This window comes from Cricetulus griseus, chromosome 4 (genome assembly GCF_003668045.3).
Source record: "Cricetulus griseus strain 17A/GY chromosome 4, alternate assembly CriGri-PICRH-1.0, whole genome shotgun sequence".
In the NCBI taxonomy this organism is placed as follows: Eukaryota; Metazoa; Chordata; class Mammalia; order Rodentia; family Cricetidae; genus Cricetulus; species Cricetulus griseus.
In genome coordinates, this window is record NC_048597.1 from 58,445,936 (window position 1) to 58,462,317 (window position 16,382).

General features: G+C 47.6%; 1 protein-coding gene across 3 annotated transcripts in view; it reads left to right on the forward strand.

The window, feature by feature from the left end:
- Xxylt1 (xyloside xylosyltransferase 1) overlaps positions 1-16,382 on the forward strand; it is a 141,142-nt gene that overhangs the window by 82,264 nt on the left and 42,496 nt on the right. For all 3 annotated transcript variants that reach the window (XM_027412892.2, XM_027412891.2, XM_027412890.2), the window contains exon 3: positions 2,508-2,640. In XM_027412892.2, coding sequence (XP_027268693.1) covers positions 2,508-2,640 — 133 coding nt within the window. The remainder of the gene's footprint in view (positions 1-2,507; positions 2,641-16,382) is intronic.

The window sequence follows — 16,382 nt, forward strand, 5'->3', positions numbered from 1 at the left end:
CTCTTCAGTGGTGACATTGGCATCTTGTTTCCACATTTTATAAAAGAAGGGCCTTTGGTTGGGTGCCCATGTGACAGTACAGGCTGCCCAGAGCTGTGCACTTCCCTGAACAGATGGGGGTGTCCTTTGTCCAGCCTGGGTCTGGCGTTCTGCCCCCGGTGAACGGTTACTCCGTGGTGAGCTGCACCTGCTCTCCTTTTCAGTTAGTTACCTCCTGTGGATGCAAGGCTGACACAGGAATGCTCCATCTCTGAGAGGTTGCTTTAGGATTAAGTAATAAACAGTGCTCAAGCTTCTCAGATTCCTGTGTTGTGGAACTACATTCCTAGCCATTCCCTAAGAGCCAGGAAAGGGCTCTACCAGTGAGGGAGAAGGGACTCTTCAGGAAGTAAACGCTAAAACTGGGCCAATTCAGAGATGCTTATGGCCTTGGAGTGCACACCAGTCCTCGAGGAATGTGCTTTCCAGGAGGAGGCAGTGACCGTGACTGGAGATGTTGTCAGCGTAGCATGGATGAGGCCATGGGTGCCCACCAGGACCTGCCCAGAGCTGCTGCAGAGCTCATGGCTTCTGTATCACAAGTGTTTTGATTACAGTGAAATTACCGTAATTTCCGTGTTTGCTTCCTTTGAAATCTGCATTTGGCCAGGTGATTGCCCTAGGATTCTTTGCTTTTCTCACTGGCTTCAGCCCTTCCGTGTGCCCCTGGGGTGGTGAGCAATGGAGCAAGAATCTGCATATGAGCCACTCTAGTCAGAGAGGAATCATGCTGGAAGGAGCTTGGGGTACTGGCCTCAGCATCAAGTCAAAGTACCATTGCTACTTCACCACTGGCTCACTGAGTGAGCTTGGGTGCCTGTTGTTCACCTTTTATTTGTTGCAGGGAGGTCTCATGTAGCCCAGGCTGGCCTCAAACTTGCTGTGTAGCTGAGGCTAGCTGTGAACTCATGGTCTTCTTGCCCCCACCTTTCAGGTTTTGGAATTACATGTATATGCCACTATGCCTGACTCGTCTATTTTATTTTACTTTTTAAATATATTGTATGTGTATGAATGTTTTTGCCTGTGTGTATATCTGTGCATTGTGTACATGTATGCAGTGCCTGTAGAGGACAGAAGATGTCAGATCCCCTGGAACTAGAGTTAAAGATGGTTCTGAGCTGTTGTGTGGGTGCTGGGAATTGAACCTGGGTCAGTGCTCTTAACCACTAAGTCACCTCTCCAGCTCCTTGTTTTTAATATTTCTAAGACACTAGTTCTTCTAAAACTGGGAGTTCTAATAACCATTAGTGGGTAGATCGGCCTTGAGGCTGACAAAAGTCTTCCCTGGGGAAATGGAGCAGAGGCTTCTAGAGCATCAGGACCCCTGTGGCCTATGTCTACTCTACACCCCTTGGCTTAGGACCATGTTCCAAGGCTTGCAGAGTCACTGCTAAGGTTTCTAGACACTCAGACTCTCGGGTTGTTAGCAGTCAGTTCCCACTTCTAGGCTTTGGTTTTGCCATTGTTTATGGGCGAGGGAAGGAAGTAGCGTCTTGTGGAGGTCACAGTGTGATGCGGGCAGCCATGGGCAGAATGGCCTGCTGCACACTCATGCTCTGCTCTGTCCTGAGCAGCTGGAGTCTCATCTGTTGTAACTTTGGCTCTTCTCTGTTATAGAAAAGTCATACAGAATGTCAATTAAGGATTCGTTTCTGCATCACAAAGGCAAACAGAACAAGGAACAAGTGAATCAGTTTTTCTTATATCCTAAATTGTGATTTCTCTGTAAACCAACCTAGAGAATGGCTATTGCTTCCTGAACACTGAGTGTCAAATGACAAATCCTGCACCTTTGACAGAGGCCCAAAAGGCCAAGTGCTGGTCTCTGTCCTCCAGCTCCTGTGGTGCCCTGCAGCTAAGCAGGCAAAAAAGGGTGGCCAGGGGCCACGTGGGTGGGTGAGGCACCCCAGTGTTCTACAGTGGACATGTATATTACTTCACCCATCCATTGCTGTCCACACCCAGGACCCACCCCAGGTCTCTCTCTTTCAAGTAGTTTTCCAGAGGTTTACAGGATGTATGTATCCAGGCCTGAGATGATAGTATCGTTTATCCCTCTTGTCTGTATGCCTTTGACACTTGTGCCAAATCACCTGGATGCCTTAGCTTTACACAGGGAATCCATGACACTTTGGGAGTAAAACATAGTCAGCAGTTAGATGGGTATATGGATTCCTTACAGAGTGGATTCCACAGTTATAGAGGGCTTCTGGTTGCTGAAAGTTACTTTGCGTCATTCAACAACTGCAGCAACAATCCAGTAGCCTTCTGTGTTCTTTACTTCCTGTTAGGTGCCAGGTCTCCCCGAAGTGGGCCTGTATCTGTCATTTTTATTTTTTGAAGGTCATTATGCATCCCAGACCATCCCAGATCCCAATTCCCCTCCCCAAGCCTCCCAAGTAGCTGCATTACAGAGGCATGGTAGCACCTAGTCTTACTGCCCTTTTTTGAAATTACCCCTCCAGAGATCCTGCGGATCATTCAGCTGGACCTTGACCTGAAGTATAAGACCAACATCAGAGAGCTGTTTGAGGAGTTTGACAACTTCCTGCCAGGTGCTGTTATCGGCATAGCCAGAGAGATGCAGCCTGTGTACAGGTAGGTGCTGGCTGTTGGAGGTTACCTGAAGACCCCTCCCATCCATCCTGCCTTTCTTCTGTCACTCATGGCTGCCTGGGTGCCGCAGCATGTGGTCTTTCTGTACTTGGAAGCCTGTTTGCACCTTCGGCTGACAGGTGATGGCACTGGCGGGGAGGGGGACTGTGCCAGAGCTGGAGAGGCTGCCTCCTTAGAGTGGGAGATTCTGGGATTTTTTTATCCTCTGGAAAGCCCAGTTGTTCTGGTTGTTGGCTCTGGTTAAGCTCACAGAGTTAAAAATCAATCCTAGGCTTCGTCTGACAGCAGTGTCAGGATTTCCCCTCCAGCCTGGTGAGCTGGGTTTTCATTGACCTCATGTCACCCTGATGCTCTCACACCTAAGGAGAGTGGGTGGTCAGTGGTGGTCAGCAGCAGCTTGGGGCACTGGTCAGGGTAAACAGGCACTCTCTTCCCAAGGCAACACTTTCTTATCAAGTGTGTATCACAGAGAAGCTCATGTACCTGAAGCCAGGAGACAAGCTCAAGAGTGTTCTCTGCATGCTTGGATTTTCTTGACAGCAGAATGGTTAAATAACATGTATCTACCCAATTGTGTATTAGATAGCAGTTAAAAAAAAAAAAAAGAACACGCGGTAGCAGTATATCACGCGGTATATGATGATAGGCAAAACAAAACGGCAGGCTTTACTGAGGCAAACACAAGTGCTAAAAGTCACAGGAGAAACCAAGGAGACACTCTCCAGAGCAGGTCTTGGGGACAAAGTGGGCTGGTGTAGTGGTGCTTTTATTCCTCCTCCACCCCCACCCCCACCCACACCGCCTGCCGTGGTGGTTATGCCCACGTTGCACATACATCGTGTTTAAAGAGGGAGGAGAGGTAAGAACAGCAGAAGCAGGTTTGGGTTCAGAGGAAGTCTCACAGCTGAGGTTCTGTGTTGTTGTCTCACATCCCCCTCCCCCACCTCTGACTGACAGCCTCCCCCAAAGCCAGCTCTGATCAAGTTTGCTCTGGAAAAACCTAGAATTCTTCTTCCCTGGTTTCCCGGGGCCCTTTGTTCTGTGCCTTGTGCTGGCTCAATTACCGGAAGAGCTAGAAGTCATCAGAGAGCTGCTGGCCCTGGCACCTAGTGACTCAGAGCGTGAGTTTTCCTCCACAGAAGGAGGGAGAGACAGGCTGGATTTAGTGGTGGCTCTTGCATGTCTCACATCACATAACAGGAAATTCCTGAGGCCTCAAATGAACTAATAAGAACTCCTGGGGCTTTGTGTGCTGTCCCCCTTATATAATGCTGACTCAGGTTCCCCAGAGACAAACCTGCCATGTTGACCACAGAAGGATGCCCTTAAGGCAGGTGAAGAAACATTAAATGTGAAGTCCTGGGTTCCAGTCCTGAGGCCTTGATGCCCCTTTAAAAAGGGAGCAGAGGTCTTTCCCTCCAGCTTTGGTGCTCACAGCTCCTCCACCCTGCTTGGCCTCCTGCAATTGTATGCAGTGAACCCCCTACTGCTCAGATCCAGGCCCTAGTGTTCTGGTGGAAGCTTCACCCCAAGCTCCCCTCCCCCAGAGATGCTCAAGACCACTCCCACAGATTATTTAAATTGCCCCCCAGAAAACAGAGGTATGGTTTCCCCAGCTCTCTTTTTCCCTCTCCTCCCTGGGGGACTGGAAAATCTTCTGGGAGCATTGTATACATTAAACATGGTTTTTTTACTAATTTGGTTTGATTTGATCTGATTTGGATTGCTGCATCGACAGAGAGGCTTATCGGGGTACAGAAACTTCTTACCTAGGACATTTAGATTGGCTGTTTGTTAGAGTGTTGCATCAGCAACACCTGCAAGATAAGGTTGGAGTTTCTCTTTGTAGTACATTAAAACCCCATCACATTTGTTACAATAATCTTGGGCAGTTTTTGTTTTCTGCAGAACTAGGCTTTTATAATGGTAGAACTTAAATCATTCTAATTATCTGGCCTTCCCAAAAGCAACACCCGAAAGGTAGTAGATTCAAATTAAGTTTCCCTTACTTTCTGCATCTTAATCATTATGTCCAGTGAGGACAATGAGAACCTTCTACTGGCAGAGTCTTAAGAAAGCCACTCAGTCAAAAGACATTGACTGACCCTTAGCTGTAAAGGTCACTAAATCAAGGCAGCAATTGAGTGTCCCCATACTACAATGTCCAGGGATCACCTGTTACAGTGTGTGCCTTCAGTATTTCCTGGGCCTGAGAATGGTTTGGCTGGTGGCAGACGAGGAATATTGCATATATGTGTGTATGCACACTGCCTTCATCCATATGGAAACTGAGCGGTCAGGGACCTGAAAGATCAATGTTAGTTGTCCCCTGCTTAGTATTCAGCCAGCTGGGAACCAGGGAAGGGGGCTGGAGGATGAGTGATGGGAGGAAAAGGTAGGAAAAAGAGAACAGCCTAGTTAATGGTAGTGACTTAAGTACAGGTGAAGCTGGGCCCTTCTTCTAAGTAGACATTGGGCCTCTGCTCCTTAGACATTGGCAACAGTTTATGGGAGACCCACAGCCCAGGCATCAGCCCTGTCCACCTGTAGGGGTCCTCCCCTAGCAACTGGTACTCAGAGACCTCCCCATGTGGCCTGATGTGACATGGACAAATTACTTATTATAAGTAGAATCTGATAGCGTCCACAAGAAGAAAGAAACAGAAAACAAAACACTGTAGCACTGGGTCCAATATGACTGGTTCTGGAAATTCACTGAGCAGGAATGGGCTCCAGCCCCCCAGCTGTGTGAGTTTTATAGTCACTTGTCTCGCAGTTACTGTACTTCAAAGGGCACACAGCAAGTCATTTTTTATGGTGGCTTCCCCTCTATTGTGAGTGGTGAAATGTCTCAGGCTTGCAGGAGGGTGGGGAGAAGTGTTTCCCACCATGCATTTGACGAATGGCTTTTTCACATTTTTTTCCCTACCAACACATCAAACCGACTGCTTTCTGGACAGTGCTGCAGGGTCAAGCAATGTTGGAGTATAAAGACAGGATGCTTTCCTTTCTGGGTCTCTGGTACAGTTTGGTCGAGTCAAACTTTCTTCGTCTGAAAATCAAGGGCCTGGTTGACTTGGGTAGAATGTTGCCCTTTTCTCCTTAGTGGTTGACAGAAAGCAGGAGCCTGAGTGGCAGCAGTGGGTTAAGGTCACTTTATCCTGGAGCTGGCTGCCTGAGGAGCCTCTGAATGGCAGATTTGTTGGTAGGGGCTACAACTTCCAGTTGTACAACTTCACCAGCTCTACAGACCACTGACCTGGAATGGGCCCAGACACACCATGAGGCCATGGCCAGAGCAGCCGGGGGTCCTGCACCAGAGCCAGGAATTTGCTTTTGTGTCAGTCTTTCAGTGTCCACTTCTTCAGTCTCTTGGATCACATGGCTGCTCTATCGGCAGCCCTGTGCCAGCCTTGTCTCCTTTCAGATGCTTGGATGAGCATGTCCGGCTACCTTCTCTGCACTTGCTTCATTCCATTCCTGAAACTGGTACAGCGCTCTCAGGCATGCTGGGTAGGAAGGGAGGGTGTGGACAGATCCCACTGCTGCTGCTCTACAGTCATGTGATCTTGAGAATTAGATAATGTCTCTGAGGTTAGTTTCTGTAGCTGAGAAGAGGAGATGATAACTCTGTTCTCATCAGAGCTGATGGGGATTAAGTTAGATGGTTATTTATAGTTCCTGGCAGGAGCAGTGTTACCCTGAGTCCTAGCTCAGCCACTGATGAATGCCATGGTGCAAGGGGAGTCACTTAGCCCCCAGGCCTGTGTTTCCTTGTATGTGAAGTAGGGCTGAGGTAGTGTTAGTAATGCCTGGCCTCTGTGTTTGAGGAAGTGCTTACCTGCCATGCAAGCCTCTCATGGGGAGACTGAGAAACTATAAATTCCAGTTTCCTTGTTACTGAGATCCTGTAGACCCATGTTCTCCCCTCCCCTAAAGAAATCACTCTCGTCATCAGTTCAGCATCTGTACACACACCAGATTGACCTCTTACTGCACACTTTAAACAAGGTGGCGGATTTGCAGAACAAAAGCTGACCATGTTACAGGAGGCAAGGATCCATCTACAGAGACAGGAAAGGTTTAGTATCCCAAAAGAGTATTGGAAACCCAGAGGGTAGCAGAGAAGGAGGTGTCCTGTATAGTCTCTGTGAAGGGGACCTAGAAAAAGGAAAGGGACAAGCGACCACTCCAGCGGGTGGCAGCCCCTGCCTCCATTCACCAGCCTGCCATCTGCTGCCTGTGCCTGCCTGTTTGGCCCTGTTTTCCTCTAGTGGATAAGCTGGCTGCTCTGCTTGCTTCCAGAGCTCAGACCATGGCTCTAGCCCTTATTCCATCTCTGGCCCTTGGAGAGGTTAGTTTCAGGTTTGTGCCCTACTGTGTCTTTCTTCTGGACTAAATATGTAGAATAAGTATGTGTTAATGTGGTGTGGAGGTGCATGTCTTTTATCTCAGTACTTGGAAGGCTAAGGCAGGAGGATTTGGAGTCCATTTTTGGTCTAGGCTACAAAGCAAATTTGAGGTCAGTTTGGGATGTGTAGACAGATCCTAGTCAAGCCAACCAAACAACAGACAAGCAAAAGGGAATTATTAAAAAGAAATAAAATATATTTTCATTACTTACACAAGGATTGTGTTGTTGTTTATTTAATCTGTAAATTTATCATTGTGTAAATGAACTTTCTGCCCCTCCCCCCTTTTTGAGACAGAGTCTTGAGGAAACCAAGGCTAGCCTCAAAATTACAATCCCTCTGCTTCAACCTCTCCAATGCTGTCATTACAGATATGCACAGCCAAGCCCGACAACCCCTTCTTACATTCTTGTGAGTTTGGTTGTGTCCACTCAACGATATGCTGTGAGCACCTTGTGCCCGACTCAGCCTTCATTTGTTAACACTTTTTAGTAAGCTGAGCTTTCAACACTTACAAACACTGACTGCATTCTAGTGCTCTGGCTACTCCATCAGAGTTTCTCTCCATCAGAGTTTCAGGCATGATGGACTGCAGCTGATCTGTTTCTTCTCTTCCCTACACACTTCTCCCAGGCATCATGCTGTCAAACCTGAAAGTGTCATTTTCAGTCTTCTTTTGTAAGGCTGCTGGTGCTGGCTGAGAGCTGAGTGCTTATGTGAGCTTTGCCATTCTGTCTGCCAGTCCCTCAGCTGATGAGACGGCGCACCTGATGGCCTTTGCAGTGTCTCTCCACATTGTCTTGTGTCAGGATGCTCATGTGACTGGCACTTCTAGAAGGCTTCCTGGCTCACATACGTCCTTTGTTCATTAGGCATTCGGCCCTTCTTCCTCAGAACCATCCCGTAGCATTCGTAAACTTGGATGTGAAGATAAAAAGTTAATTCTCTGTCCCTGACACTGGCAGGTGAATCTCTGAACCCTTGTCCCGGTGTTTGTCTTTAAGAAATAAACGGAGATTGAGGCAACAAGTTTCTGCTAGATAAAGTTGGTAATGTAACCCACCCTCAAGGTATCTCACTATAGCCATGAAAAATGGATGGAAACAAGTGCCAGCGCCAGGCCAGAGCCACTGTTCAGAGATTCACCTTGGGTGAACTACAAAGACCTTCTGCTGCAGGGACCGTAAACTCTGCTGAGTGGCCCTCAATTTTATTTTATTTTATTATTTTGTTTTTCGAGACGGGGTTTTTCTGTGTAACAGCCCTAGCTATCCTAGGACTCGCTCTGTAGACCAGGTTGGCCTCAGACTTACAGAGATCCACCTGCCTCTGCCTCCTGGGTGCTGGGATTAAATGTATGCACCACCACTACCACCCAGCCAGCCCTCAATTTTATATGCCTCCAAAATGCAAAGAATTGGGTGAGCTTTCTTCTGAAAGGTGTCTTATTCGTTTACAGTGTTAGGTTCTGAGCCCAAATAGAAAATTTATTAGGCATTTGTGGAAGGTCTGGCTATGCAAAGAAACTGGACCTGTCCCCTAGCAGGGGAGACCTTCTCCAGGTGGCCTCACTGGGAAATGCTACAACTGTGGAATGGCAGAAGGCTCTGCTTTTGCAGCCTGTTTTTCTTTGCCAAATGAGTATATATCGATGAATGAACCATATGAGCAACCTAGGCAGCATAAAAGGTTTGGGAAGGGTGTGGTGGCATGGATAACATAGTGGAGTCACAGTGGCATGCATGCAAAAGGGACCTGTGTTAAAAGCATGTAGAAAGGACTGACTTAGGTGTGATGGGATACATGCAAAGGGTGTCTTAAGATGGCTCCATGGCCACCTCAGACACAGGTTTCAGTCCCATGACTTCATTTCTCCAGGTGACAAAGTGACATGGAGATTCAGTTCCCAGCCCCTGTACCTCCAGGTTAGCAGCAGAATTGGTTATTACAAAGACATCAAGTGTTGAGACTGAGCTTGGTTTTGAATCGAGTGCCTTGTACTCCTTTATACAAGCCTTTTACTACTGATTATGAGAGTCCTTGGACTCCTTCCTCTGTTTGAGCGTGACTGAGTTCACCTCCCACCCCACCCCCCATCCCATCTAGGAGCTGAGACTGTGAATGTGTTCATTATTTCAGGGGCTTGGCCCTCCCAGCTGGCCCCATCCTTGGAACTTTTGTATCACTATATGTGAGAGAAGGAGCTTATGCTGGAGCTCAGCTCTCATTGCTTAGCATATAATGAATGGCCTGGATGCTTGCTGTGTCCCTGCCTGTGCAAATAAGCTCTCATTATGGGGCTGGCCCATTCTGAGGGACTTTTGCTAATGGAAAGTCATAGAGACGCTCATGGGACCTCATTAATGTCACCATGTGGAGAAAGGTGCCATGCATATGACTGCTTCTCTGCCTCCACTTGATTCCCCTTGGCCCTGTAAAAATACTTACTGCCTCCCTTAATAAAATGAAGCCCAGTGTCCACTTAGAAACCCTTTCTCTGCTGCCAGAACCACCCCATCTCCATTGGCCCAATGCTTGTGAACTTGGAACTATAAAAAAGGCAATATGACCCCAGGACTCTTATGTTCATAATAGTGTAATTGCAGTTCATTTCAGAGAACTAGAAGATACTGGTAAAGCAAGACGAAGGTATAAAAATTAGTCTTACTATTTAGAAGGAATAACCAGAGTGGAGGAGGAACACCCACATTTCTTTAAACTGTTTCTTCTGTCAAGTTACTAGGGTTTGGGAGGACTTGAGTGTGACCCTGTCTACAGCCACCTCTCCAGACATTCTTCATGTTCTTTTGGCTGTTGTCCAAGATTTAGCATCAAACAATGATCGAGCAATGCACTTTTTCATACAGGGAGAAGTAGGGCCCTTGAGCCTTTTTGGTCCAAAGGAGACTGAAATGGCTGGGAACAGCTGACTGATCTGCCTCCGCTAGCCAGCACTCTGGGGGCACAGAGCTCATGGACTGCATGTGGCTAGCTGTGGAATACAGGTACCTCCCAACCACCTGAGCACACCGTGCTGAAAGATCCCCAGTCCCTGGTCCATATGCAATCTCTCACCAGAAATCAGATGGAGTGGACTCTTGGTTGGTGGTTGTGGGTTTTTTTTGTTTGTTTTTGTTTTTTTTTTTTGTTATAAAGTGAGAAAATGTCTAATTAGTTCCCAAGGTAAAAAGAAAGAGAGATAATAATCTGGTGAATGTAACTTAACTGTAATAGGCAGAAGGGGCCTTCTGTGACTCGCAACAGGATATAGCCTGGAACAATGTAATTTCAGGAAAAGACCTACTGGAAGTAATACAAGTTTTTGAAGATTAAAAAATGAATGAATCAGCTGGGTGGTGGTGGTGCACGCCTTTAATCCCAGGACTTGGGAGGCAGAGGCAGGCAGATCTCCATGAGTTTGAGGCCAGCCTAGTCTATAAAGCAAGTTCCAGGACAGCCAGGAATGCACAGAGAAACCCTGTCTTGAAAAACCAAAATCAAAACCAAACCAAACCAACAACAACAAAAATAAAGGAAAAGGGAAAAGGGGAGCAATTGGTTGAAAATCTTTCTACGACCTGATTGTTGAATGGTGTTTCTGAATTTTTTTGGTTTGATTGTAGTTTTTGAGTGGGTTTGTTGTTGTTATTGTTTTTTGTTGTTTTTTTTTTTTACATGAATATTGTCCTGGTGTTGTCACATCTGATTTTTCTTTTAAAGAGATCGAAGTCTCTGTTGGGAATGTTTAAATATTAACAATTAAGCAATCAATCTACTAGCCAAACAGTATGCTGGTGTGCCAGATGGTGTCCAGCCCCTGCCAGGTGGGTCTGATGGGAAGCTGGCTCTGTGGCCACCCTTGGCCAAGGATCTTGGATGCCTCAGTTTGCTAGTCCCAGATACTGGTGCTGATGGTTTCAGGTCTATCCTGAGTTCTAGTTCCTCAAATGTTTTCTCCCATTTCTTGAAATAGTTGTTGATTATTACTGATAATCTTTAAAATTCCATTAAATGTTTCTCTGAGTAACCTCAAATTTAACTAATGACAAAGCACCAGACCAAGCAAAATTCCTTTCCAGGATTGTAGTTCTGGAAGAAAATAGAGAGTAAGTCAGCACTCTCCATATATTGGAGTTTGCCTGTGTTAGCCTTAATCTATCTATATATGAGCATCTTCCAGTTGAGGTGTGAAGACACTTGGGGAAGGCTGAGGGCCTAGATGGGCAAGGAAGGAAGGAGAGGAATCCATAAGAAGGTGGAGGAAAGCAAGGCTGGAGTGATGGCAACAGTTATATGATCCCTGCTTCTCATCACCCTCTCATCCACTGATGCAAAGAAGCCTTACAGACTTGGGTCCATGGATGCCCATCATGCATCTGGACATGGGCCCCAAGCTTCACTGTCTGCTCAGTTTTGATAGTGAGATTGGCCTGGGTCCTGGCCTCTGTAACTAAGGTCTATGTAGAGGACATCATTTGCCGAATAAGGGAAGTGTAGATTTGAGAGGCCTGGCAGCCTCATATCCAGCTCCCTGTGTCCCGGGCACTGAGTTCCCTCCTTTGGGATTTGTAGCATGTATCTGCATGTAAGGATAGTACAGTCTTTCATTAGAACATTTAAAAGTATTCTAGCCCCTGCCCTGGTGGTCAAGCCTCATGTGATGACCTCACACCTCAGTCCTTGGTCATTTGGGAGAGCCAGATATCAGCTCCAGCCTTCCCATGTCTCTGAAGCAAAACAATTTTGATTTTTTTTTCCTCCTTGGTGATGCTTGATGCTGTGATCAATGTTGAATTGGCAAGTGTTGTACCTAGCTAGTCTCACTGATTCCTGGAAGTTTTGAACATCAAGAAATCTTAGTGGTGAGGGTTTGAATATGAACTGTATCCAGGTAGGCCATACTTAACATCTACACTGGTGTGTGTGCGGCATGGCTTAGATTACAGCATCTCTTACCATTATGGATGCACTATAATACTTTCTGATTGTAACCTATCTACCCATCCATCCATTCGTGTGTCTGCCTATCTACTAATCTGTCTATCCTCCCATCTTCATCCTTCCAAGGTAATAGGATCTATTGTGGGTAGAGCCCCTTTTAGCCTGAGTTATAGAGCCTGCCTCTTAACCACTCAGGAATCCCATTCGGCTCATCTTTTTCTGCAATCTCACCCTCTTGCTGTTGAGGCTTGGGTGTATGCTGGGAATCAGGGTGGATTTTCCCATGGAGGGGGTTTGCCCACGTGCCAGTCTCTAGAGATAGCAACCACTGGTGCTTTGTCTTCCTGCCTCTTTCCTGTCACTGAGCTATCTGATGCTCCTCTCTGGTAAGTGACGGGTTGGAGGAGGAGGTGGGGAAAGAGATTTGGGTAGGTGACTCAAGTAATTTCCTTCCTATTCAGCATCCTTTCCTTTTTCATTTCATAGATATCATTGTTTTTTGAGAGATGACAGTCCAGGCTGGTCAGGAACTCATTATGTAGCCCTGGATGGCCTCAAACTTGGAGCAATTCTTCTGTCTCAGCCTCTCAAGTGCTAGGATCACAGGTGTGAGCCACTATGCCCAGCTGCTTCTTTCCATAGAATTTCAGTCTCAGGAATAGGATATCCGAGGATATCTTATCTCATGTTCAAATCTCCACTGCAGTATCCTTGATTTATCTGGCCTTTGCTTAATCACATCCTGCTATGGGGACCTGGTAACTTCTGAAGCAGTCCATTATTTTATTGCTGGACAAGTTCACGAGAATGCATTTCTTTTTTAAATAATCTATTTCTATTTTATATGCATTGGTGTTTTGCCTGCATGTATGTCTGTGTAAGACTGTCCGATCTTGGTATTACAGACAGTTGTGAGCTGCCATGTTAGTGCTAAGAACTGAACCCAGGTCTTCTGGAAGAGCAGCCAGTGCCCTTAACCACTGAACCATCTCTCCAGGCCCCAGGAATGCATTTCTGTATGTTAAATTTGAACATCTGCTACTCATTCATTGTCTCAGCCTCTGTTCTCTGAGGTCATGTGGATCATGTCTGCACTCCTTCCTCCTTGTGAAGCTGGATTTTCCTTTGTCAGGGCTGATGGTCTCCTCCCCATGTCCACTCCTTCAATGCAAGGTCTGTGGAGCACTGGCCAATTGGAAATACGGATGGACCGCCATCTGCCATAGCACTGTGTCCAGAGGCAAGAAAGAAGCCTCTCTGAAGCAAGCCTATGCATGTACCCATTTCTTTTTTTTAACCTGGGTAGCAAGGTCTGAGTTTGAGTCTTCCGTGGGTCCCATCCTGGCGTCCTGGAAGCTGACATTGTCGCCTCCAGATGCACGACTGTGTGTGCACTTTCCCAGCAGCACTCACCTCCCCCAGCCTGGGCTTGAGCTCTGCTCTGGGCAGGGAAGATCACTCCGGGTCCTGCTGACCAGCCAGGACCACTCTCTTGTTCTGGATGCAGGGACCAGCAAAGACTTCAGGGTGTCAGAAGCTGTCAGTAAAAGGGACAGAAGACGGTGTTGGGTTGAGTAGTGTCTAGAAGAGAGACTTGGATTTGTTGAGGCTTGCCGCCCATAGTACAGTCCTCTGTTTTCCATTCCTCACTTGTATTCTCCTCTCTGTTTGAAAGATAAAATAGAATCCAATTTTCTGTGGTTCTGTCATTTCTTTGGCTGATGGACTGACTTGGCCATCCCCGCAGAGCCATGCAGCATGTCCTGTCACCTTTCCCAAGCCATCGACCCCACCATGCTGCCTTCTGACCTGTGCAGGACAGTCACCGTCTGGGTTCCCTCCCAGGTATGAGCAATGTGTTTGCTGTTAGTTCTGAGAGCTCTGTTCCCCAGTGTTTCTTGACAGCTGGAATTCAAGGCCACAGACCCCGTGGTCTACCTTCCAAGGATTTTCTATGGCTGTTCTGAGACCAACCAAGTGCCTCTGCTTGAATTTTGTATTGGAACAGAAGTGAACTAAAACCCTAGATACTTGTGGTATGTGTCTAGACTAATCTACAGAGGTTTTGAAAACCTTGGGCTTGGATGCACAGAGTTCTAGTGTGGCTTTGTTCTGCAGGGGCCTTAGAGAGCCTGGCCTGCCGGGAGGTTCTGGAAGTTTATAGGGGAAGAGCCCAGCTGCCATGTTGGAAACTGGGTTACTCCCTCTCTTTTCTTAGACTTCTGCTGAGGGCATGCAGATGTCAGCTGCTGTAACTCTGGGCCATTCCGGAAAATTAATTTTCCTCTTTTTGTCCCTGCAGCCATCTGCCAGCTCAGCAGTAAGGGCCCCAGCTTCCGCTGCCCTCCTCACGTTGCTCCTCTGTGAGCTGCCTGATTCTACCAGGGCCGGGGATGGTGCCACACCGTCATCTGCCTAGCTCTTCCTCCCCAGCCAGGGCTTTGGGATGACATATTCTGAAGTTATTTTTTGCTAGAACTCAAGGGGAAGATTCAGTTTGCAGAATGTAGCTGCTTCTGTATTCATTAACCAGAAGAGGATCATGCATGTGACCAAATACTGAGAGAGCAACTGAGGGCAGGAAATGCTTGTTTTAGCTCCTGGCTTCAGTCTGTCACAGAAGGGATGGGTTGCTTTGTACCTGTGGCCAAGCAGAGAGAGGGGATGCTGGCACTGGTGGGGCCAGCCCATGGGACGGTGCTACCCACATTGGAGGCACCATCGAACCTTATCCTCTGATCCCTCACAGACACATCCAGCGTGGTGTCAGTCCCAAGCATAGTGTCACCCAGCTTTCCACTCTTATTTACTTTGAGAAGGCTCACAGCATCATCTTCCCAGTGAAGGCTGATGCCTTTCCTGTCCACAACAGCTTTCTGTTCTCCTAGTTCAGCTTAGATTAATGGCGAGCAGAGTCTACTTTGTAGCAGTGTTAACTCGTACTTAATGACTGCATCACACAGGGCAGTCACTGTCCCAAGCACCTGGATGTTTAATTCCTGCAACTTCATGAGGTCAGCACGGTTCCCATCCCCATTTTGTTGGTGAGAAAGCAGAGGAGCAGAGAGATGGCCATGTGTCTCAACCTGTAAACGTGGGCCTTTTCTTGATCTGGTGCACCCTTGTCGCTGGGTGTAACAAGTTCACAATGGCCTGCCCCATTTAGTCCTTACTTCCTCACGAGTGAGGCCCTGGTATCTGACTACTCCAAGTCTCTCTGGCTGCTGCTCCAAGCCTCACTGGCTTCCAGAGGCATCTTCTGGCCCTGCTTGATTCTGACCCCCTGGACATCTCTTTTCATTGCGGTCTCTGTTTGCTGAGGCTCATGGAAGACAGACAGGAGAGATAGTGTCTCCATTTTACAAAATTCGTTCAAAGTCATAAATCTAGGAAAAAGGGCAGGGCAGGGTGGGGCCACCAAGCACAGCACACTTCCTTTTCCCTCTGATGTCATGTTAACATCTTTCGTGGTAAAAATAGTTTGAGTGTGCTGGGGTTGTTGAGAGCACTCAGTGTAGAGATGCATCATACTCTGGGGGGCGGGGTCAGTCTTTTGAAGAGGAGATGCCCTCTTGGATGGCTGATATGTGACTTCAGGGGAGGGCAGAGTGTGGAGATTACCCGGGTGGGGCTTCCTGAGAGAATCTTATGTGTGGCGCTTAAGGTGTGCATTTTCCTGCTGCAGCAGATTCCAAAGCCGTCTTTTGTGACGGCTGATTTGTGCGTTTTGCTGCAGTTGCGGAAATAGCCATGCTATCAATAGCCAAATGCTATGTGTCCACTCAGCTCAGGACAGCTGGCTGCCAAGCAAGGCTGCCCAAGCTTGTGAGGCGTTGATGAGAATGTGGAGCCAGGACTGACTGAAACAGCTAACCACATTGCAGATGCCACCACAGAACACTTGTGGACACAGAAGAACTGTCTGGAAGTGGGGGCAGGGCTAAGAGATCTTCTTGGCCTGCTTTGTTCTAGGGCGATTGAGTAGTGTCAGGGTCTCCATCTTTGGTATTAGAGATTGTAGGGGAAGATGGAGCCACGCCTACTTAGGGGCTGGCTACAGGTGTGCCTGACCACACTTGTGGCCCATACTGGGAGTCAGAGACTCCCAGTAATGGAAAGGAAATAGGCTATTGAAAAGGGAGGCTTTCCTCTGTCCATCTGAGCTCAGGCTGACTGGCACTCGTTGAGGGAGGTCTCCGCATGGTGCCCCTTATGGAACTCAGGGCCTTGGTTGTGGTGTTGATTTGTAGTCTCTGAGCTGAGCAAACCTTGGCAATTCTGCCACATTGGACTCTACCATGCCTTACCCTTTGCCTCGCAGAGGACAGAGCCACCCGTATGGAGGCCCCTTGGGCTCTGGTTTCACCCTGG